This window comes from Zonotrichia albicollis, chromosome 18, assembly GCF_047830755.1.
Source record: "Zonotrichia albicollis isolate bZonAlb1 chromosome 18, bZonAlb1.hap1, whole genome shotgun sequence".
Classification (NCBI taxonomy): Eukaryota; Metazoa; Chordata; class Aves; order Passeriformes; family Passerellidae; genus Zonotrichia; species Zonotrichia albicollis.
In genome coordinates, this window is record NC_133836.1 from 11,903,669 (window position 1) to 11,925,342 (window position 21,674).

A 21,674-nucleotide genomic window follows, 5' to 3' on the forward strand; every position below is an offset into this window, starting at 1 on the left:
TGGAAGAAGGCTGGGCAAAGATTTCTAGGACAGAGCTGTATCTAGAACTGAAACCTTGGTGAAAAACACCGTGAGAAAACAACAGGTTTTTTAGAACTTGCCAGCAAAAAATGTCACTAGCCAAGACATGGTAGCACTAGAGGGAAAAAAACCAAACAGTTATTTGATTAGTGAAGGAAGCAATTCCTGAATTTCATTACTCATTTTGTTTAGTCTTTATAGAAAGAATTTTTTGGCAGAGATTTTAGGGTAAGGGCAACAACTACTTATGAATGGAAATATACACATATATATTCCAGCAATTTCTGCATCCTTTACAATTTGTTATTTTCAACTGAAGAAACTGGAAATGGTTGGATTTGCTCAGTTTTATCTCATAAATTATGCTGCAATACAAAAGGATTTTGTGTTTGAGCAGAAACTAACAGCCAAGAAAAAGAGCCCAAAAGCTCCAAAACAACTCTTTGCCCTTTTATTGTGATGCATGTGTTGCTCAATGCCACAAAATCTCTCTTATTACTTCAGCTGCACTGGATGACTTACTTGGTGAAGTTCCATCCAAAACAGTCTCAGAAGAGCATGTCTGCATTTATTCCCTCCCTGCATTTCCTAGGAGAAATGTGCTGTTACAGTATAACCACAGAAAAAACCCCAATTTGTATACTGTTATATTCTCTTTCATGAATACACTGTGAATGCATTCTTTCAGGGTACCCCCTATATAACTTTAACATGGGTTTTTAGGTATTCCAAGGCTGTGGCCACCAGCAGCAGGAATCTCCAAGAACAGCTGCTGCCACACATGTACTGGTAGACAGAGCACCAACAGAAGCCAGGCTTTCAGAAATCCAAAGCAGCAGTTGAACTGAAGAATTATAAAGATTCACCATTGTAGAAATACAAAGAAATTTCTCAAAGGAACTTCAAGGGAAAAAGAACTGTGGAACGTACATGGACAGCCAAGCAAGATGCCTCAACAATAAGAAACCTTTAAATTTTTTTTTTTTCATTTTTGTGCTGTACTTGTCTGTACAGACATGCTGGGAAGATGAGGATCAGGCACACTTTGCAGTACAAATGTTAAAACAATGATCCTCATCCTATTCACTTCTTTAACATTCCCAGTTTGTAGGCTGGCTGGAATTGTCAGGAAATACCATTCTTGTCTCTACCATCTCTGAGAAGACTGACACTGAAATAAAACCCAGAGGCATGTTAAGTGACCTGTAGGGCCTCAGCCTTCTGTATAAATTTAATGTTTTAGGTCTTAAACATCCCCCAGCTTCACCCCCCCCCACCACAGATACAAGAAAGACCTGGCCCACTCTGCAATTTCTGTGTTAGAATTACAGTGCTCTTTCCAGTTACATGGAGAACTGGATGTCAGAGAAGAAATTAAAAAGGAAAAAAAAAAGGCAGGAAAAATGCTAAGATAGGTTACTTCATTTCAACATCTTCATCAACACAGGTGCCAGTTGCTCTTTCAGCTGTGGATCAATTTGAATATTGCTCAGTTCTTTGATATTGAAGATCATCTCGTGGGCTTGGAAAAAAAGCTCTTTGCCCACAGCATCCTCCACCCGCCTGCGCCACTCCCTCAGCCTGGGTCTGTCTTCAAAGATGTCACAACCAACTCCAACAGGCTGCAGAGAGGGGAGAGAGCAACAGTGAGGCTTGGGGCAGTCACCTCTGAGCTGAGACACAGGCACTGAAAGGAGACTTGCAGGTAAAGGGGAAAAAAAGGAAGAGCTCATGGAGGAGCAGTAGGAAAAAGGGAAATCTCTGGTACCTGTGTGGGGGACATAAAAGCTAAGCTGGATTTTAAAGGGCATTTACAGCTCAGGGTGCTGGAATAGCTGATTAGGGCAGCATAGATGTGCACATTCTGTGAGTGATTTTCAGCCATGACACTGAAGATGTTGGCTGGCAGTTCCAGGGACCACTGCCCAGTTTGCAGTGGAGAGTGCTGGGTTATACAGCAACCCCCAGCACAAAATGTGTTTAACTGAACCAGTGTCCTAACTAACATCATCTAACTCCCTGCTGCTTTCTGCCTGTGCCACTCTCTGGAACACTGCAGAGAACAGAACTGCTGGATTTCAGTCCCTTGGAGAAAGAAATCACTGCTGTTGGCCTGGCAGGGAAAAATCAGTTTGTAACAAACTTAATTTGATTGCCTCTGAAATTAATTATTTCATCTTCCAGACATGGCATGGGCAAGTATTATACTCTTGAATGATAAAAATATTCCTATATGGTTGTCTCATTTCATCAGACTTCTCTGCTATTGCTCCTCATTTATATATATTACCTCCTTCTCTGGAGGTTCAAAAGAAAGTCATGATAAAAAATGAAGAAAAGGTTATTGCTACAGATGAGAAACAAAAGAGATCTGTTGCAGCCAGCTCTTTTTCCTGATTTTCATTGCTGTTCTGAACCCACTCCCACATTCTCCCCATTGTCTTAGGCCAGTTCTGCCAAGATATGCCCTGACTTCTCCTGTAGTGAAGAGTTCCCACATGCTGCCCCTCCCTGCTCAGCAGCATCTGTTTTCCTTGTGCTGAGCTTCCTCACCACACTCCAGGCACTCACTTGCATCAGTTCCACAATGGCCACAAGATCTGCCAGGGAGATCTCACTGCCAATGATAAAAGCCTTGTCCTGCAGAAACCTCTCCTCAAATTGCTTCAGGGAAGTGGAGAGCCCCTCCATCACCTCCTGGAGCTTCTCCGAGGGCAGAGGCTGCCCTGTGAAGAGGGGAATCAACACCTGAGGAGAGAAGGGACACAGCAGCACACATGACCATCTTCTCTGGTAGTAGCAATTGAAGTTACACCCCAGGATCATCAGAACCCTGCAATTAAGCCACAGAAGGGGATGGCAGAGCTCCACAGAGCTCCTGGACAGAGAGCACACCAGCAGTCCTAACTGTGACCTGCCACAGCAGTGAGCTCAGCTAATCAGCAGCAATGTGAGGAACAAAATCAAGGATCCTCACCTCATTCTGTGCCTGGCAGCTGTGCCCTCCCACTCCAACCTGCTGGGCTACAAAAATTAAAAGGGGAACAGCTCCAGGGAAGACAAATCTGCCACAGTCACCCCTGTTAGATGCTCTGTGTCACCAGCAGCTGCCCAGCAGCCACCCACCCTGCTGTGGAACTGGGTGCTGCAGGCACTGCCTGTCCTGCAGGGTGATGGAGAGGAGGGAAGGGTGGTACCTGTGGCAGGAGCATTGGAAGGACTAGAATTTATCAACACTGGCTGGAGAGACAGAAATGGCTTCCTCTGTGTGACATCAGGCAGCAAGGCTGGAAGTGGTCAACACCATTTTTACACAAACCTTTCAGTAGCTTAAAGCCACTGAAAGGTTTGTGTAAAAATGGTGTTGACCACTTAAATCTTTAAACCACTAGAAATTTTGGTGGAGCAATCACAGAAGTGCAGTCCTTGTGTCTGCACAGACCTGCTGGCACAGGGGGTGGTTGCCTTTCTGCAATATTTTTCACCACTGTCAGAGGTGAATGCACCACTGGAGCCCCCAGTGTTTCTCAGCTGTGCTGCCTTCACCTTCCACAGCTACAGAAGTACAGTGTGTTTAACTGAGAATCAAAATTATAAACACAAATTTCAATCAGTGCAAGTGAACTGAATTTCTACTCACTGCTAGTATATTCAACAATTCAAGTTGGGATTGCTTAATCCAAGCCAGGATTTTGGCCAAATACATGTGGAATCCATTTCATCAGAAAATTCATGGCCAGTTTTCTTCCTAAGTGACTCCAATAATGCATGTTGGGATCTTTGGGTAAAATTGCTTGAAACAGCTCTTCTTCCTTCTCCTTATCTCAGGGCTATCTTCTCCCATTTCTAGCTAATATGCTTCTCTGACAAGGTGGCTTTATATGTTTCCATATTTACAGTTATTCTGAGGACCTTTTCTGCATCTGGGCTATCTAATCACCATCAGCAGCAATTAGTTGGATTTCTTTCCCTTGGAGCACTGCAGTGACAGCCTGCAGAGGCTGGAAGAAACTGCTTCTTGTATGAATCTGCCTCATATTTGAATTGCTTCTCTGTACTCTCTAGCCAAAAAATCAAATACCAATAAATTCAAGAAGATAAATGAGTCCTGATATGCTTTGTTAGGCACAAACAAGAGCAAATTTATAAGGGAGTTGTGAAGTTACCAATTTACTAGCAATCCTGATTTCATGTGAAATTCCATGCCAGCTGTCCTTGCAGAACTATACTTGCACCTAGCTCTCTCTAGGGATAGCTGCATTAATTCTGCTGAGTTGGCTGGAAATAGGTGTCCAGCAAAATCATCTGATACTAAATGATTTTCTGACTCAGGTTGAACCAGGTAATTTTGCCTAAATGTAAATTGGTTTGGCTACACTGAGTAAAGAAAAGCTGCCTCTCAGTGTGTCTCTGCTCTCTCTCCCTGAGCCTATTTCAGAGAAGCACATAAGTGTGCTGGAAGAAGAAGACTCCTGGATTTCCACCCTCAGGAGGCTGCAGGAACTTGCATGAAGAATGCAAGTCTTTCTGCTTCCAGCAACAAAACAAACGTTCACCAAAGCCAAACTCTGCCTGTGTGCACACTCTGCACAGCTGTGCAGGGAGGGGGAGGCCCTTGGAAGCAACACTAACTCTGTAACATATTCACTCACAAATCCAGGCAATGAAAGTCTGCTGGGTTTGAGACCTTCTGTACCAGCCCTTCTTTCAGGGAAAAACCAAAATGGCCAAATCTGCTTTTGCCAGATCCTGATGTTGATCACTTTGGAACTGCTCCTTTCTGCTGCATTGCACTAAATAGTTATTTAGTTGTTTGCCCTGGGTGTTTGGTAATTTGCACTGTTCACATGATTTGTATCCCATCACCACATGGCTTTCCCCTTTCCTCCTGTCAGTGTTGGTGCTCTCTCCCTGGTGTACCCCTCCTCTCGCCCCTCCTCAGCTGTATCCCACTGGCTGTTGCCCCCTTCCCCTCTGCTCAAATTCCCCCTGGGAGAAGGCAATGCCCCCTTTTCCATCTGGGAGGTCACCTGGATGATGTGATGTCTCCTATCAAGGAAATAAATTTACAGAATCACAGAATAATGAGGTTGGAAGAGACCTCTAAGATCGAGTCCAACCTATGCCCTAATACCTCAAGTAGACTATAGCACCAAGTGCCATGTCCAGTCCTTTTTTTAAACACATCCAGAGATGGTGATTCTACCACCTCCCTAGGAAAAGCATTCCAGTACTTTATTATTCTTTTGGTGAAAAAATTCCTCCTAATATCCAACCTATACCTTCCCTGATGTAGTTTGAGAGTGTGTCCTCTGGTTCTGTCAGAGACCAACCCCATCTGTCTGCACTTCCCTTCAGGAAGGTATAGGGAGCAATAAAGTCACCTCTGAGTCTCCTCTTCTTCAGGCTAAACAGCCCCAGCTCCTTCAAACACTCCTCACAGGGCTTGTGTTCCCCACGTGGAGAAAAGCACTTCTTGTCTTTTGCCTTTGTCCATGTAAGATGGTGTGTGCTGGGCTCCATAGGACCTGAACAGCCCAGACACAGATTCTTACACCTTCCAGCTAGGAATGGCCCAGGTTTGTTGTTTCATCACAACAGTCTCTGAATTGGGGCTGTTAAAATGCTCAGTACTCCCACAAACCAACACCACTTCACTCACATTTTCACATTCAGTCTCCTCACCTTGATCCACATGGTTTTAGGAGCATTGGCCCTGATGTTGGTGTGGTGCCAGGACAGGTACTCATCCACACGGGCCCTCTGCTGGATGTCTGAGGGGTACCAGTGGTCGGGAGTGTTGTACTTGCGGCTCAGGTACAGCAGGATGGCAGTGCTGCTCACACAGCAGGGGACAGCAAAGGGTCAGGCAGTTACAGGGCACAATGCTCCTGCCTAAGCTCCCCCTCCTGCTCCTTCTCAGCTTGCTGCTTCCACTAAAAAACATGCAGATCAGGATTTCCAGCAGAGTCTAGGGACCATATAAAGGCATCTAATTCATGTCGACATCTGCAGCCCTTTATCACCTCAGCTTCCATGAAAACATTAACCTGCTGGAAAATCACAACACTGCTGGACAGTACTGGGGGTAAACACATTGGGCTAAACAAACAATAAACCTCCATGATCATCTATCAGTGATGCTAACTCCACCTGCTCCTTGCCTGTTCTGACCCATCTCTCTGACCCCTGTGCACTAAATGAAACTCTCTGATGGGTAATTTCTGTCTTTTCATCAGGTCTGTCTCCAGCATGCAGCTTCCACTGAAGTCAGCGGAAGTCTCAGCAAGGAAACCCTACAGAATCTTTTTTTGTGTTTGTCCAGATGTTTATACTTTCACTAACTGGCAGAAGTCAGATGGAAAAATGTCTTAGTCATCTGCAACAATACTTAGGCTATTACTACAAAAAAAAAAAAAGCCACAGAAAATGTGCTGACAAAATGGAAGAAAATGCAGACACCCCTGCCATGCTGATACTGCTACAGTTCAATTGTTTCAGTATTATTACATCATTATCAGTCTCCATATTAATCTTTTAAAGTAAAGTCTAAATTTTATCTGTGTAGATGTTCTCCCAGCCTTTATGACTAATTCAGATAAACAGAATTCTTTCCTAGAGTAAAAGGGATTTCTTTTCTCAGGGTGAAAGGGATTTTTATAAGCTTTAAACATCTCCCAGCAATGTTTATAATCCCATTTTGAGGTAAGTACATTTAGGGTGAGATGAGGAAGCTAAGTCAGCTGAGTTGTTTACATTCTGAAAGACAATTCAAACGGAAAATGGAAAGAGATCAAATGAGGTTATACTATTAAAAATAACCAGCACGTTCACATATTCTGTGATCCTTAATTATTCCATGGGAATGACATCTTCTGAATGCAGCACAGACTGTGGTACCCAAGGAAATCTAAGGACTGAGCTCTTACCATTCTGCAAGGGTGAAGTCTCCGTCCTTCAGGGCTGGTACTTTCTTCAAGAGGCTGACTTTGCCTGCACCTTCACTGTTTGATGGCCCTAAGAACAGGAACAGACAAACCTGAGGTCAGAAGTGTATCTGCCAGTGCATGGTAAATGAAATACCTGCAGCCAGCTGCATGATCAGTGAACTGTGTGAGGTTTTCCCAATAGGGTCATGGCTCACAAAGGAAAGGTAATGAATTGGCAGAGTCGGTGTAAGAGCTGCCTGCAGAGGCAGCAGGCTCAGGCTGGCCACGTGGCATGCAGCAGTGGATATTTTTATATTTCTAACAGCACTTCTCTTGCTTAATCCAGGTATACCAGGATATTTGCAGAACTTACTGACAAAGTGGACATTGCCTGGGGCAAGGAAGCTCAAACACTCAACCCTGCACTACCCTGTGCCACTCCTGGCTCTGCACATCAACCTACTTCTAACAGGAAAACACAGGAGGAAGACACCATTCCATAAGAATTTGAACTCCACAGTCCCTTTGGAGGAATTAACAGCTGACTATCTAATCAGGCTTTCAGTTTCCCACTGCTGGCACCAGACTTGCCAGCCTGCAGTTAAATGCCAGGGAGTTGCACAACAGCCCAGGAACACCTGAGTAAGAAAAGCTGTGAGGAATTTGTTTGCTTTGCTTGTTTGAGGTTCTCATGACAGGACATGACAATTAAAGTGCAAATCCTGATCAAATCAGCATGACCAGCAGGAGGTCCTGTACAAAACTCCCTTTGTTCAAAAAAAGACAAGAAAAAGGATCATTAACTTATAGTGACCTCCAGCTCTAAGAACTATTTGTGCCCATTGAGGAAGCAGTGGCAGTGTCTACATTACTGGGCAAATGTGCAGTAGGAAATAAAACCAGCCTCTGGACAAACAAGTTTATTTGCAGCTGGTTTGGGAAGGGCTGGGAGAAGGCAGGTTGCTGCATTACTGCTTTCCCTTAGATTGATTTCACATAATGAGTTAAATCAAGCAGAGCATACAATACCACTTGTTCTCCTTCCCAGCTGACTAGCCTCTACTTTATTTCTTCTTGGAGAAGTGGGTTTTTTTAAATTCCAGTGTAAGCAGATTCATCAGAGACTAAGGTTTACACTCTTCTGCTATTTGAAGGGGTTCAAACCTACATTTCCCCTTTAATTAGGAAAAGTCTCTGGCTGCCTGCTGTGAATATGGGTATATATGGTATATATGTGAATAGTTGGGTAAGAGGCTCCATCTGCACAGCAGAACTAGGCAACACTGTCAAGAGAGACAGGAAACCCTAGGTAGGGCTTCTTAAAAATAACAGCCTGACAGAAACCTCAAGTTAAGCCTAATAACTGAGAAAATTGAGTAAAAATAATTTAAAATGTGCAATGTATAAAAATAAAAAATGTTCAATGTCCAGGATGTCTTACCCCCATGATTTGTATCACAGAAACAGCGAGGCAAATGTTTGTAAATTTACTGTCATGCAAGGAGTTGCTCAGGGAAGGTGCTTTGTTTAGTGCTTTTAGAATGGCCCCAAAGGCCAGGGGTCACCACACACCCAGCTCTGGTGAGCTCTCTAGTGTTCACCTGGTCTTTGGAAAAGTGCAGGACAAAGTTGCAGTCAGTAATGCTCACAGCTAATGAGCAGTCCCTCGTCAGACCCAGCTGTTTGGCTGTCCTGCTGTCTGTGTTTATTATCCAGGGCAGCAGGGAACTAAGAAACAAGGACATGAGAAATAAGCAGTGGGTGAGGGCAGCCTGAATTGGATTTCAGAGGGCTTTCATCATACAGCAATTCCAGCAGGGATACTGAGCATATTTGTTCCCTGACAAACCACGTACCATGTCATTACAGCAGGTTGGACAGTAGCTCAGTGCCTGTGACACAGCCTGGGGATGGAATCAGCTACTTTGGTTTGTAGATAGACATAACAGACCTGTGCTGAGACTCTGACTGAGCTGTGAACTGGTACATGCATTGTTGTGAACATTAACTCTGGGCTGCTTCACTGGGACCCACTGCTTATTGTATGAAAATAGAGACCAATATTTGTATTTGCAGTTTAGCAGAATTTAAGCTCATGCTTCCATCCAGCAGAGCCAGCCTTTTTGTTCAGTGATATTGGGTGGTCCATCTTTATCATTGCTGTGATGTGGGCTTGACTTACAGCTGTTTTTTACAACTGTTTAACATTAGTTCTATCTGGAGTAATCAGTTCTTGATGACTCCCAAGGATGAATGCAGCTATAGCTATATAGATATAGACAGATATAGATACACAGTGTGTATAGTTGGGCTTTGAGGTGTAACTTTAACAAGCAGAGTATCCACAGTCAAAAAGCAGGACAGGCAGCACACATGAGGAAATCTTAAGCCTAAGCCATAGTGCAGAGAAGGAGGTTTATTGGTGGATGAAAAGAGCAGTGGAGAAGATTTTATGGAAATAGAAGAGGGGAAGTCCCACTCTATTTGCCAATCTCATACCTGCCTAATCATCTAATCCTCAGCCAAAGGTTTCGAAGTAACATGCTGTGCCTTAGGCACAAAAGTAACAATTTACAGGAAAACTCAACATTTAACTGGGCAACAGTCACACAGCTGGAGGAGCCTGAACAGAGTTGTCGCAACCCACAGCACTCCCAGAGCACTCCTCGACTGTCAGTGTGACTAATTTGCTAGAAACGGCTAGAGGAACATTCCTTGGAGAGCCACAAAAATAGATGCAGCAGAGCTGCGGGACTGCTCTGGGAACTGGAGCCACACTGAAAGCACGGCGTTCAACACCCCTGGGCAGCGCCGGGGTTCAGCATCCCCCGGCTGGCCCGGGGAGCTCCTGCTTCCCTCGCAGCGGCCTGAGGGACGAGCGCAGCTCCTGGGCCGGGAGTCCAAGGAGCTCCGTGAGGGCAAAGCTTCGGCAAACCCCCAAGCCCGGGGCCGCAGCGGTTCCGCGGGGTCCCTCAGGGCAAAGCCTCGGCAAACCCCCAAGCCCGGGGCCGCAGCGGTTCCGCGGGGTTCGTCAGGGCAAAGCCTTGGCAAACCCCCAAGCCCGGGGCCGCGGCGGTTCCCGGGCTCCGTGAGGGCAAAGCCCCACAGCGGCGGCGGGCTGTGCCCGGCGCCCGCCGGGATCGCGTTACAGCGTCAGGAGCTTGCGGGGCTCGGCCGCTCCCTCCCCGCCCGCTCGGTCTGTGGGGACCCTCCCGGCCCTGCCCCGGCCTCACCTGCGCGGGGCTGCTCCGCGCCGCTCGCCGCCGCCGTCTTCTTCCCCAGCACCGAGTCTGCCAAGAGCCAAGAGAGCGGCTGAGCCCGCGCCCCGCCGGGCCGCGCCCGCCCCGGCCCCGCCGCCTCGGGCAGCGCCCGTCCCACCTTTGAACAGCTCCACGTGCTTGAACTCGAAGGGGATGTTGTTGCTCCGGGCGAAGATGTAGATGGAGCGGCAGGGCTGCGAGAGCAGGTCCAGGTACAGCTCCAGCCCCATCCCGACCCGGCCCGCCCTGCGGGAGCTGCCGCGGCTCTGCACCGAGCGCCCGGAGCCGCCCCGCATGGGCCGGCGGGGGCCGAGCCGCGCCGGGCGGGAGGTGCTCTCCGGCCCTCCCCCGTTCCCTCCCTCGCTGTCCCGGGCCGGGCCGGGCCGGGCGGGGGCACAGGAGCGGGGTCTGTGCCGGGGGGACCGCGGGACGAGCCCTGGAGAGTGTCGAGGAGCCCGGGAGAGCCCAGCCGGGGCAGGGAGGCACGGCCCGAGCTGGGACCGGGGTGACAGGGCTCCCCTTCCCACAGCGTCGGGAGGACCTGGGTCGCTGTGCCTGGCAGCGTGTTCATTCATTTTCCTTCGGGAAGGGAAGGGGAATAGTGACGCGAGTAGCGGTCAGTTACCAGCCTCAAAGGTTGGTACTGAGCAGTAACAGAGAAGGGGCTGTCACTCCCCTCACAGCTTTAGCTGGCACCGCAGGGTCTCTGGAGTTACTCACCCACAGCATCCCACTGCGACTTTCACAAGGTAAATGCTGAGTTTTGTAACACAGTTCTGCAGGGCTGTGCCACGCTGCAGACAGGGCCCCTGCACAGTCTCCTCTAAGGCAGTGTTAATCACGCACCGCCAGGTCTCAGCAGGGCTTTCTGTCCAGAACATAATTCTTTAGTCATGTATTCTCTGCTGCAAGGTGACATCTGAATGGCAGTGAAGTGTGGAGGACTCCTCTGTGGATGTTACCTCTGCACACTCACTCAAAGTGACTTTCCCTTCCCTGGTATTTGTCACTGAGCCCACAGCGTTTCCCAGCTGTGTGTTTCGGGAAGGTGACGGCTGGCTGAGTGCAGGGACTCTGGGAGCTGTGAGACAGAGCAGCTGAACACTCAGGGCAAAGTCACCCCCAATCAAACCCACCTCGGCTGTGCTGACACCTCACTATCAGTGTTGTGCCAGAGAGCTTGTATGGCACAGACAGATCTTCGGGAATCTCAGGGAGAGGGAACTGGAGGATCAGCTGCTCTTGTTCTTGGGAAAAGGCTTGGGTACTTGAGCTGGGAGCTTGTGGACTAGACAAATTACAAATTGGAACATTTCCAGGGGTTTAGGACTTTTAAATTTAGAAGAGCACAGTAAGAATTTTTCAGTTTCTCAGCCAGAGCAGGGAGAGGTGCTGTGCACCCCCTTCACTTCCCCTGCAGCACAGCTCAGCCTCTTGAGCACCTGCACCCAGCACTGATATGCTGCAGATCACAGCTCATGGAGTCTTGAGTTCAAACTCCTTCAGTGCAAAGCAATCTGAAATGTTAAGGGAGTGGGGAAAAGGAGCATGGAAGTGGCTCTGCACAGGTAAATACTCAGAGAAGTCTTTGAGCTTCAAAGTGCTCCCATGCCCACACTCTGAGAGATCATTAAGAGTGTTGATCTCAGCAGTGTGGGCTCACTTTGCTCCTTTATTCATGGTTCACTTGCTCCATTAGTCCTATCTGAACTTCAAAGATCTTTTCATGTGCCTCCTGGAAATGCTCCTTCCTTAAGTTTTTCTCCAATTTGCTGACTGCACTGCACAGCCCACATAACCAAAGAGGTATTTTTATCTGCTTTGTTATAGGGCATTTGACTGATTATTCCTGGCTCCAGGCTAGTGCTTCTAGCACTGTATTTTCATTTGACTCCATCACCTCAAAGACCATTTTTCGTGCCCTTATCTTCTCTGTCAGCAAGAAGCAGGAACAAGACAGAAAAAAATGCATTAAGTTTTGCAGTTTATTTCTTAATCATTTAGAAGAAGTCTCGCGATGTCTTTCTGTTTTTTCAACATTCCTCCTATTTTGTGTGTTACAGCTTCATTTTATTCCAGAAATCACAGGTTCTCACTTATTTGGAAATAGCCCTGGCAAGAGTTGAGGAAGTTGAATGGACCACGTTAGATTAGGCTGACAGTGGAGGTGTAATCCCTCTCCCTTTTCAGGGTGAAAGGGGAGTGTTCACTCGACAGACCTTGTACCAAACAAGCAAAACTCTTGCACAACCTGTTGGGTTTTGGGAGGCAGCTCCCAGGGCTTTCCATCTAGGAACTGGAACCAGGCAAGATCCAATGGCACAAAGCAACAAAATACAGAGGTAGAGGGGTAGCAGAAGGCAAAGTACAAGGATGAGCAGCCTTATCTCCATGATTTAGAGCAAAGAACAAGGCAGATTTATCTGTTTCATAACACTGTGGCCATCCAAGGAGTTACTCTTGGGAGGTGCTTTGTCCTGGGGGAATGGAAGGCCTCAAAATCCCACTGGTCACTGCACGCATGCCAGGCAGAAACTATGGGAAAAACAATTTAAAATCCCTTTCTGACATCATGACCAGGCTGGAGTGAGGCAAGTGTGTTTATCCTTTGTGAAACAGCAGTGCAGGAGCACCAGAGAGCCAGCTCTGAACATAGCTCCAGCTTGGTTCTGAAGGCAGCCTTCTTGCAGGAGTGCACAACTTAAGGAACTTGTCCCTCATTCCAACAAGCAGAAAATTGGCTCAAGGCTCTTAGGTGGAGTTTTTGTCCTACAAGTATAGTAAATAAAAAAAAGTTTTAAAAAGACATTTTATTTGCCTTGGCTTGTGCAATGGTTTGCTTTGGTCTGGAGATTCTGCAGGGACATGTGTGGCACAAAAGGCACTGCTCTTAGGTCCATTCTGAGATCTGTCAGGATTAGCACCCCACAAAACAGACTCTTGGTTTTGATTGTTCCTCTGCTCTGCCAATACTTGTACAGAAAGTGTGAGAAATATTTATGATGCTGGTAGAAGTTTGCTCTCTGCAAGAAAGGGAAAAGCTGAAAGTCAGGCCAGGTGCAAAGGTGCCATCAGCAGAGTGCAGTGAGGCTGGGCAGCCTTGGCAAGGCAGCAGAGGCACCTCTTTGATTTCAGGGGTGCAGAGCAGCCCAGCTGGGAGCGTGGCGAGGCTGCAGGGAGGGAGGAAGGAAGTGGTACAACGTAAACACCTCCTGGGCTCAGCAGGGCAGGCTGTGAGGCACTGCTGCTCAGGCACCAGCCATGCAAGCCCTCCTGGGGCCAGCACAGAGCTGCTGTCACTGCCTTTGCTCACTCTCAACAAATGTACCAACAATACATCAGGTAAGAATTCAAATAGCCCTGCACGGAAAGGGAGAGAGTTTGAGGGCAAATGTGCCTTTTCATCACTGATATTGAGGATTTCCTGCAGGCTGGAAGGATGGAAAGGCACCAGGCTGCTCCTATAGCTCAGCCTGCAGGCATGTGCAATGCAGACTCTGGTTTGTGGCCCTTTGAACTAAAGGGCAGGTTTACTCAGAAAACAAACAGAAAAGCCAGCTGGCTCATTCCCCAAAAACAGGAGATCCAACTGAAAAAATGTGTGAGACTTTGAGCAGCTACATTGACCATTTCTGGGCACTGCAATAACTTGACTTGCATTCAGACATCTCACACCCAGCTTAGTGTGCAGCCCCCCCCATGGCTGGTGTAACCAGCAGCAGAGACAAACAGACCTCCAGGTACAAACACAGCTTAGCAAGGAGGGGAGAAAAACAATTCTGCAAACTGGAACCCTCCTCATGGAGGTCTGCACCTGGAAATGGGAGCTCACAGGGACAGGAGAGCAGGAAGGCAGGAATGGCACAAAGGGACACAGGCTGTGGCTATGGAGGGTGCTGCACAGGTGTGGATGATGATGTGATGTCCACTTCCTTCCAAATCCTGATTACAAATCCAAACAGAGCTACAATACCTGGCACATGCAGCCCTTGGCTTTCTGGAGGATCTGAGGAGACTGAAGAGCAGTGGAGCATTAACCATGTGTGGGACATTCCCAGCTCATGTACTGAGCTCTCTGCCCACACAGGGCTGGCCAGCACAGCTCCCTGGGCTAGCCCAGCCACAGCAGCACTCCGTGCCAGCAGCCTGGCCAGAATGGTTTCTGCTGTGCTGAAAAACCACGCTGGGAGGGGGACAGAGCCTGATGTGGTTTGCAGAGAGAGCCGTGTCGTTTGCAGCAGCTTGACCAAGAAAAGCAGCTTTTTCCACTGTGCAGGGTGTTCTTTGTATAGCGCGGCTTGAGTCTCTGGGTGAGGAGCGTTATTGACCCTGTCCTTGCCAGAAGCTGGAGGTGTCCCTTGGTGCCAGCACAGCTCCCTGCCCTGGGCATTGTCCCTTTGCTCTCACAGGGGATGCAGCAGCATCTAGTGGCCAGGTGTTCCAAGGGCCCTGGCAGGGTTCCCACCGGGGCTGGGTCCTGACCTGTCCCTTTCCTAAAGAGCAAAAATCTCCAGCAGCCTGTTTCCACTTGGCACGGTGAAAACCATCTGCTACAGTGTTTTTTCTTTGTTTCAGCCACACCTGTTCTGCCATACCCTCAGGAAACCTTTGCTCTGGCCTGGAAAGCAGAGCAGAGGTGGGAGGGCAGCTCTGGTGCCCCTGTTCCCACACAGACTGAACCACCTCAGCCCTGAAACACATCCAGGTTCTGGCTGCCCCTGCTCCCACACAGACTGAACCACCTCAGCCCTGAAACACATCCAGAGGTGCTGGAACATGAAAGAAAAGCCTGCAGGGCTACACTTCCCCTGCTGCAGTGGACAAGGGGGAAAAGCTGCTCATGGCAGTCTAAGATGTATTTTTCTTCTCTTCTAAGTTGCAGAAAGGCTGTGAACAAAGAGAAGTGCATTTTGTGGAATGGTGTTTATGATTTTTAGAAGAAATACTCAAAGACTACAAAAAGCCTTCAGAAAAATAATCCATTTTATTAGAGCACAACCCTTTAATTCTGCTTTAGGAGATGCTGCTTGAAACTCTCCAGCAACTCAGGTGCAAACTGGTCAGCAGTCAAGTTCTTAACGTTCATGATGTCCTGGTGGGCTTCCAGGAAGAGCTCCTTCCCCACAGCCTCCTCCACCCGGCTGCGCCACGCCGCTAACGCCGACCTCTCCTCAAACAGGGCATAGCCAGCACACACGGGCTGCAGAGACACAGAGGGCACAGAGTGAGCTAACAGGGCATAGCCAGCACACACAGGGGCTGCAGAGACACACACAGACCCAAAGGAGGCAAACAGGGCATAGCCAGCACACACAGGGGCTGCAGAGACACACACAGACCCAAATGAGGCAAACAGGGCATAGCCAGCACACACGGGCTGCAGAGACACAGAGAGCACAGAGTGAGCTAACAGGGCATAGCCAGCTCACACAGGGGCTGCAGAGACACACACAGACCCAAAGGAGGCAAACAGGGCATAGCCAGCACACACAGGGGCTGCAGAGACACACACAGACCCAAATGAGGCAAACAGGGCATAGCCAGCTCACACAGGGGCTGCAGAGACACACACAGACCCAAATGAGGCAAACAGGGCATAGCCAGCACACACAGGGGCTGCAGAGACACACACAGACCCAAATGAGGCAAACAGGGCATAGCCAGCTCACACAGACCCAAGTGAGCCAAACAGGGCATAGCCAGGGATGGACCCATGGAAATGGATGTGCTTCTGGCTCAAGGCAGCAGCCATGACATCAGGTGGAGCTCATCTCTGGCTCTTGGGTCATAGGAGGAAAGTGGTGGCACCTCAGCAGCTGCTGTGCCTTGGGACCTGCAGCAAAGGGCTCTGCCATGGCTAACCCCAGAATGGTCCATGCAGAACATGGACATGCACACCAACACAGCTCTTCCAAATATCTGTACTTTCCTGCCTAGCTTGTAATTTATCTTTCTTTCATGATTAATTCTGCCCATATTTCTTTGTTTCATCAAAGTAGGTTTTCCCCAGTAAAATTAATTGTTATCAAAGTCAAAAAGGAGCAAGATTAACCCCAGGGAAGATCTGCCATTACAGAGCTGGGGGTGCAGCACCCCTCTGGCCTGCCCTGCCCACAGCCCAGCTCACATCCAGCAGTGCTGGGGTTGCTGCTCACCTGCATGAGCTCCACCAGTGCTACCAGGTCTGCCAGGGAGACCTCGCTGCCTGCGATGAAGGGCTTGTCCTGCAAGAACTTCTCCTCAAACTCCTTCAGGGCAACGTTCAGCTCCTCAGTGGCAAGCTCCAGTTTCTCTGGAGGAAGTGGCTGGCCTGTGATGAGAGGCAGCAGCACCTGGCAGGGAGAAGAAACAACTGGCTTTTTATGTGCTTCTTTCCAAATCTACTCATCACACTCTCACTGCCACATTCTGAGGATCCCTCACCAGCCATGCATGAGAACAACCAGAGCTGCTCATCAACCTTGCCAGGTTAACATAAATGTCAGTCCTTACTGCCTGCCTCTCCTTGTCTGCTGCCTAGAAATCTGAAAACTCAACCACAAGAGTCTCCTCTCAAAGGCTGGCCTAGAACAGGGACCAGACAGAGCTAAAGTATAAAGCAGGGATTTAGTAGGAGGTCTCAATGGATCCACCTTGGGCAGCACAAGAGCCCAGCCACAGCTACACCCATAATCAACCAAAATGGTCACAAAATGGACAACTGGTCATGGGGTCTCTCACTTTCATAAGTTCTGCTCCATTTGCATATTGGATTTCATTGTTCAATTACAGTTCCAGCCCATGAAGTCCCAGTTTTTCTCTCTTCAGCCCACGCTGTTTGTGCTCTTGGGACTGAGATTTGGATCATTTGTCCTTGGTGCCCAGCTGGAGCAGGAATTGTTTTGTCTCCCTGCTCTGTGCAGAGAACTCACCATCCCCTAACATGAAACACAGACCCACACACTAAACCAGCACAGAAAAACAGAAAAGCCAACCTGAGGCATCAAAGGGAAGACTGTGTTATCTGCCAGCACCTGCATTTTGTTTGTGCAGAGGGAGACAGTTTCTTTCCATGAAGCTGGGCAGCCAGCACTGAGCTGTGTCTGGGGGAGCTCTCACCTTCTGCATTTGCTCTGGATTTTCCTTTGGCTGCAGCAGGAAGGATCCAGCCTACTTAGGCTCACTTCAGCAGCCAAGTCAGTTTTGTTCCTATCTCTCACTTGGTTTGTACATTTGCTGAGGAAGGCCCTGCAGACAGGCAGGCCATTTCCCTTACAGCCCTTAGCACCTCATTTTTGGTGTCTAATGATTTTACCTTGCTTAAGAACAGCTTGCTCCCCTTGGCACGGATGTTGGTGTGCTGCCAGGATAGGTACTCATCAACCCTGGCCCTTTTCTGCAGATCAGCTGGGTACCAGTGATCAGGAGTCTTGAATTTCTGGACCAGGTACAGGAGGATTGCAATGCTGCCCAGAGAGCAAGACAGACAGGTGAGCTGATCATCTGGGATTAAAGCACCTCATCCTTTATCCTTTCTTTTCCCCCAAATTTTGCACTGCTGGACAAACCTGATGGGAGTCAGGTAGAAGTGCAGCAGGGCACAGCACAGGAGAGAGTTTGTGCTGCTGCCTGTGGACCAAAATCTAATACAAGTAATTGCCCAGTTTTGAGAAAACAGAAGCTGCAGAATGAGTTTATACCAAATCTGAGCTTCACACTGCCTGGCCATCCAGCAGTGGGTGCTTTAGGTCAGATTTCCTGCACTGACCTCCAGCCTCCAGCTGCAGTCAGAGAGCAGGACACCTGGCCAGGTATTTAAGGCCAGAAACAATGCCTACAAAGCAGCAAAGCAGCTCCAAGCAGCAGCTTTTCCTACTGTTATCACTGTTCAAGTTGCTTACATAAGATAGCTTCTCTTGAAACACAGGTTTGTCATGTGCAAGTGGAACAAAGGACAGGAGGGAGACAAAAACCTGTCTGGACTGGAGTGCCAGCAGCACCCTGGCAGAATCCAAGCCCTGGATAAACAACAGTGCAGCAGGGGATTATTTGAGCCTCACCTCTCTGCTAAGGTGAAAGAGCCATCCTTGAGTGCAGGCACCTTCATCAGGACGTTCACCTTCCGGAACTCCTCTGTCTTGTGCTGCCCTGAGGAGGGAAAGGAGAAGTTTTACTTGGCAGGGACATTCAGGACCTTTTTGTAAACACCTGAGGAGTTTGTGGGGACTGTCCAGCTCCAAGTTCCTCTTTCTGACTGTACAAACTGAGTCTTGCATTGAGTTTCTAAGCCATGAGTGAGTGCTGCAGGGCGAGCAGGGGGCTAGCCCTGTGCTATCAGCTTTTCTACTGATTATTGCCTGTATGCCAGGCCCACCTATGGACCAAGGGCAGCGTGGTTAGGAGTCCTTTCATACCAACAGCTCTTGACAGCTTGGGGCTCTATCCACTCCAGGTTTGTGCCTGGAGATACCTGTGCTGTACAAAGCCAGAGGGAGCACCAGGCACATTGGAGGAAAGGGATCTCTCAAACCCTCTCCTCCAGGGAAGGGAGGACACTGAGAAAGCAGATAGATACCTTTTTCTGGAAGTTATGCACTTTATATTCAACTATACTTTCTAAAGTCCACAGATGAAAATAAATTCCTGTGATTCCATGTAAAGCCATGGGTACTTCATTACAGATGAAGTTTCAATTAGCTCCTGTGCATCTTGCAATCTTTTGTAAGAGCAGATATGAATTTGAGGTTGCTTTTAGACTATCTTGTAGGACCTCCCCAAAGGGTAGGCAGAGTGAACCTGACAGGAGAAGGTGTTTTGCTCCTCTGAGGTCTCAGTGTACTCCATTCTGTCTGAAACCAGTGCCAGAAGCCTTGTTCTGTGGGACTTGTTTGTGACAGCCTTTTCCACCCACTCCCTTCAGCCACACGTGGCTGCCTGGGTATTCAAGCCTCTCTGATGTAACCTTGTGCCCTGTCCTGCTGTGTGAGCCATCTGAGGATCTGTGTGCCAGAGGAGATGCTCTGGAAGCAAATTTAGTTTTCTGTACTTGGCAGACCTGATTTGTGACTATTCCCCTGTCATTTGGCTCACTGCCCACCTCCCCTACCCCTCTCAAAAAGAAGAAGTGTGCAGATTCCAGGTCTTCAGGTGTCCTTTGAAGGCCAGGTGATCCCTACCCATTCCCACTCCTTCCACCCCTTTCACTGACACCTGCCCTGCTGGGGCTGAGAGCTTTTCTGGGCCATCACACTTAAGGCACCAGCTCAGTTCTGAGTCTCAGCTCCCTCACCTTGTCCTTACAAACTGTGCAGGGCCAGGGGCCCGTGCAGGGATCCTCCCCCACTGTGGCACCCATGCAGGTACTGGAGAGCTTCCCCAGGCATGGGAGGTGCACCCAAATCACCCATCTCAAATCCAAAAGCAGATTCCCAAGGGGCACAGAGCACTGGGAATCTGTGGAATCTGTGATTTAATTATCTTTCCTTCACTTCCCCTATCCTTGCATTTCAGCTGTTCCTTTTTCTTTGGTGCTCTCATTCCTTGCCAGTTTCCTCTCCTTTGCTCCAGTGTCTCACCACAACAATTAATTAATTTATTGGGAAAGAAGGGGAAGGGCACAAGATGAGCCAGCTCCCAGGTACAAAGAATTGCAAAAGCTTTTGCTATGAGGCAAGTGGGAGGAAAGCCACAGTTAGGTACAACCACCACACAGCTCAGGTGCAGGGGAACAGCCAAAGACTCAACCACAACAGATCTGAGGTTTCTCTCAAGTTGGAGTCTCTTTTGTTCCTTCCTCAATTTCAGCTCCAGGAGCCTTCTCATCTTTCATTGTTTTTAAGCATTACTTACTGAGGCCTTTTTATGCCCACTGCATTACCTTAATTTCAAATCCATCAGATATCTGGAGAGGCTGAAGGATAGGGTTTACCAGCTTCAATTACAAACACAGAAGATAGAGATCTTTGGTGAAAAGACACCTTTGGACAGGCTCCTACCAGTTATCAGTTGGCTGGAACCCAACAAAACCACCTCCCTTCATTTCTCAGTGTTCAGATCACTGCCAGCTGCACTGTCTCGCTCCACAGCCTTCTCAAGCTGGTGCTTAGCCCTCCCAAAATAACCAGAGCACAAAGCACTCGGGCCAGTGGAACCCCAGAGGGGCAGCCCTGCCCCTGCCCTGCCCCACCTTCCCATGGGGACAGCTCGGCAAGCTGGGGCATGGCAGCGTCCCGAGGGGGTAACCCCTGCCGGAGGGGCAGGGCTGCTCTCACTGCTGCTGCTCACCACAGCACACGTTCTTCTCAGCTGAATTCCTGAGCGAGAGCCACACACCTCGGCTGTCCCCACCCATACACCAGTGTCCCATCTCAGCAGCTTTTTGTTTCCCATCTGAATGGGGAATGCCCCAGATCTGGCACATCCTGAGCGCTTCTCAGAAAAGCGTCTCTGTTTTTCAGAGACCCATTTTCTGCTGGGTGGGGCCGATTTCAAAGATACCACATGCCTTGGCAGAGTCCTGTTTGCTGCAGAGGAGCACAGTCACTGAAATCAGTACATAAACTACAGAATTGCAGAATTTGGTGTGGTTTTTGTGTAGGCATCAGGAGGGCCACCCCAGCCTCTCTCAGCATCTCACACTGGTGGGGATGGTGAGTAACCCTCCTGCTTCTGCCTGCGGGCTGGAATCCAGCGGGCATCCCCCGGGAGCGGCCAAGGGACCGGGGAGCTGCGGGATCCCGCAAAACTGGGGCTGGGACCGTCTGGGACCCCGCACAGCCGGGGCTGGGACCACCCGGGACACCGAAAAGCTGAGGCTGGGACAGGCTGGGACACTCGCAAAACCCGGGGCTGGGACACCCACAAAGCCGGGGCTGGGATACCCCCAAAACCCAGGCTGGGACACCCCAAAGCCAGGGCGGGGAGAGAGCAGAGGGACACCCCAAAACCGCGGCTGGGACAGCCCCAAACCCGGGCTGGGACCGAGCAGAGGAACATCCGCACCCGCACCCGCAGCTTCTCCGGGACCGCCCGGGACACAGCGGCGCCCCCGCCCCGCTCACCCTTGGTCAGCTGCACCCGCTTGAACTCGAAGGGGATGTTGTTGCTCCGGGCGAAGATGAAGAGCGCCCGGCAGGGCTGCGAGAGCAGGTCCAGGTACAGCTCCAGCCCCATCGTGCCGCTGTCGCTGTCGCTGCCGCCCGGGCTCGGTGCTGTTAAAGCTTTCCCGCCGCACCGGGCCCGCCCCGGGCAGGGCGGGGCAGCAGCGCCCGGCGCTCCCACCGGGGCGGGCCGAACCCACGGGACGGGGCCCGGGCTCAGCCGGGCTCTGCCGCCTTACAGCCCGCGGCTGGTCCTGGTAACTGCCCTGAGTGTACGGAAAGCTCAGCCCGGCTGAGGGGGTGTGAGCCGCACGTCCTGGATCTGCCCCTGCCACCTCACAGCTCTCGCACAAGAGGAATTCCCGTTCCTGTGACTCCCGTGCTAA

The 21,674-nt window shown here is 49.5% G+C and overlaps 2 protein-coding genes across 2 annotated transcripts; both read right to left on the minus strand.

Annotated features, from left to right (window-relative positions):
• Positions 1-450: 450 nt before the first annotated feature.
• LOC102069077 (glutathione S-transferase theta-1) lies at positions 451-10,523 on the minus strand. The gene is made up of 7 exons (XM_074554129.1): positions 10,329-10,523; positions 10,184-10,240; positions 6,951-7,038; positions 5,707-5,857; positions 2,593-2,769; positions 1,442-1,643; positions 451-609 (listed from the first exon to the last, which is right to left on the minus strand). Exons 1-6 carry the CDS (start codon positions 10,504-10,506, stop codon positions 1,443-1,445), a joined length of 852 nt encoding a protein of 283 aa, XP_074410230.1. The 5' UTR covers positions 10,507-10,523; the 3' UTR covers positions 451-609; position 1,442.
• Positions 10,524-15,175: 4,652 nt separating this feature from the next.
• LOC102074120 (glutathione S-transferase theta-1) lies at positions 15,176-21,541 on the minus strand. The gene is made up of 5 exons (XM_074554169.1): positions 21,250-21,541; positions 18,250-18,337; positions 17,505-17,655; positions 16,366-16,542; positions 15,176-15,410 (listed from the first exon to the last, which is right to left on the minus strand). The coding sequence occupies exons 1-5, from the start codon at positions 21,359-21,361 to the stop codon at positions 15,213-15,215; spliced, it is 726 nt and encodes a 241-aa protein (XP_074410270.1). The 5' UTR covers positions 21,362-21,541; the 3' UTR covers positions 15,176-15,212.
• Positions 21,542-21,674: the final 133 nt, after the last annotated feature.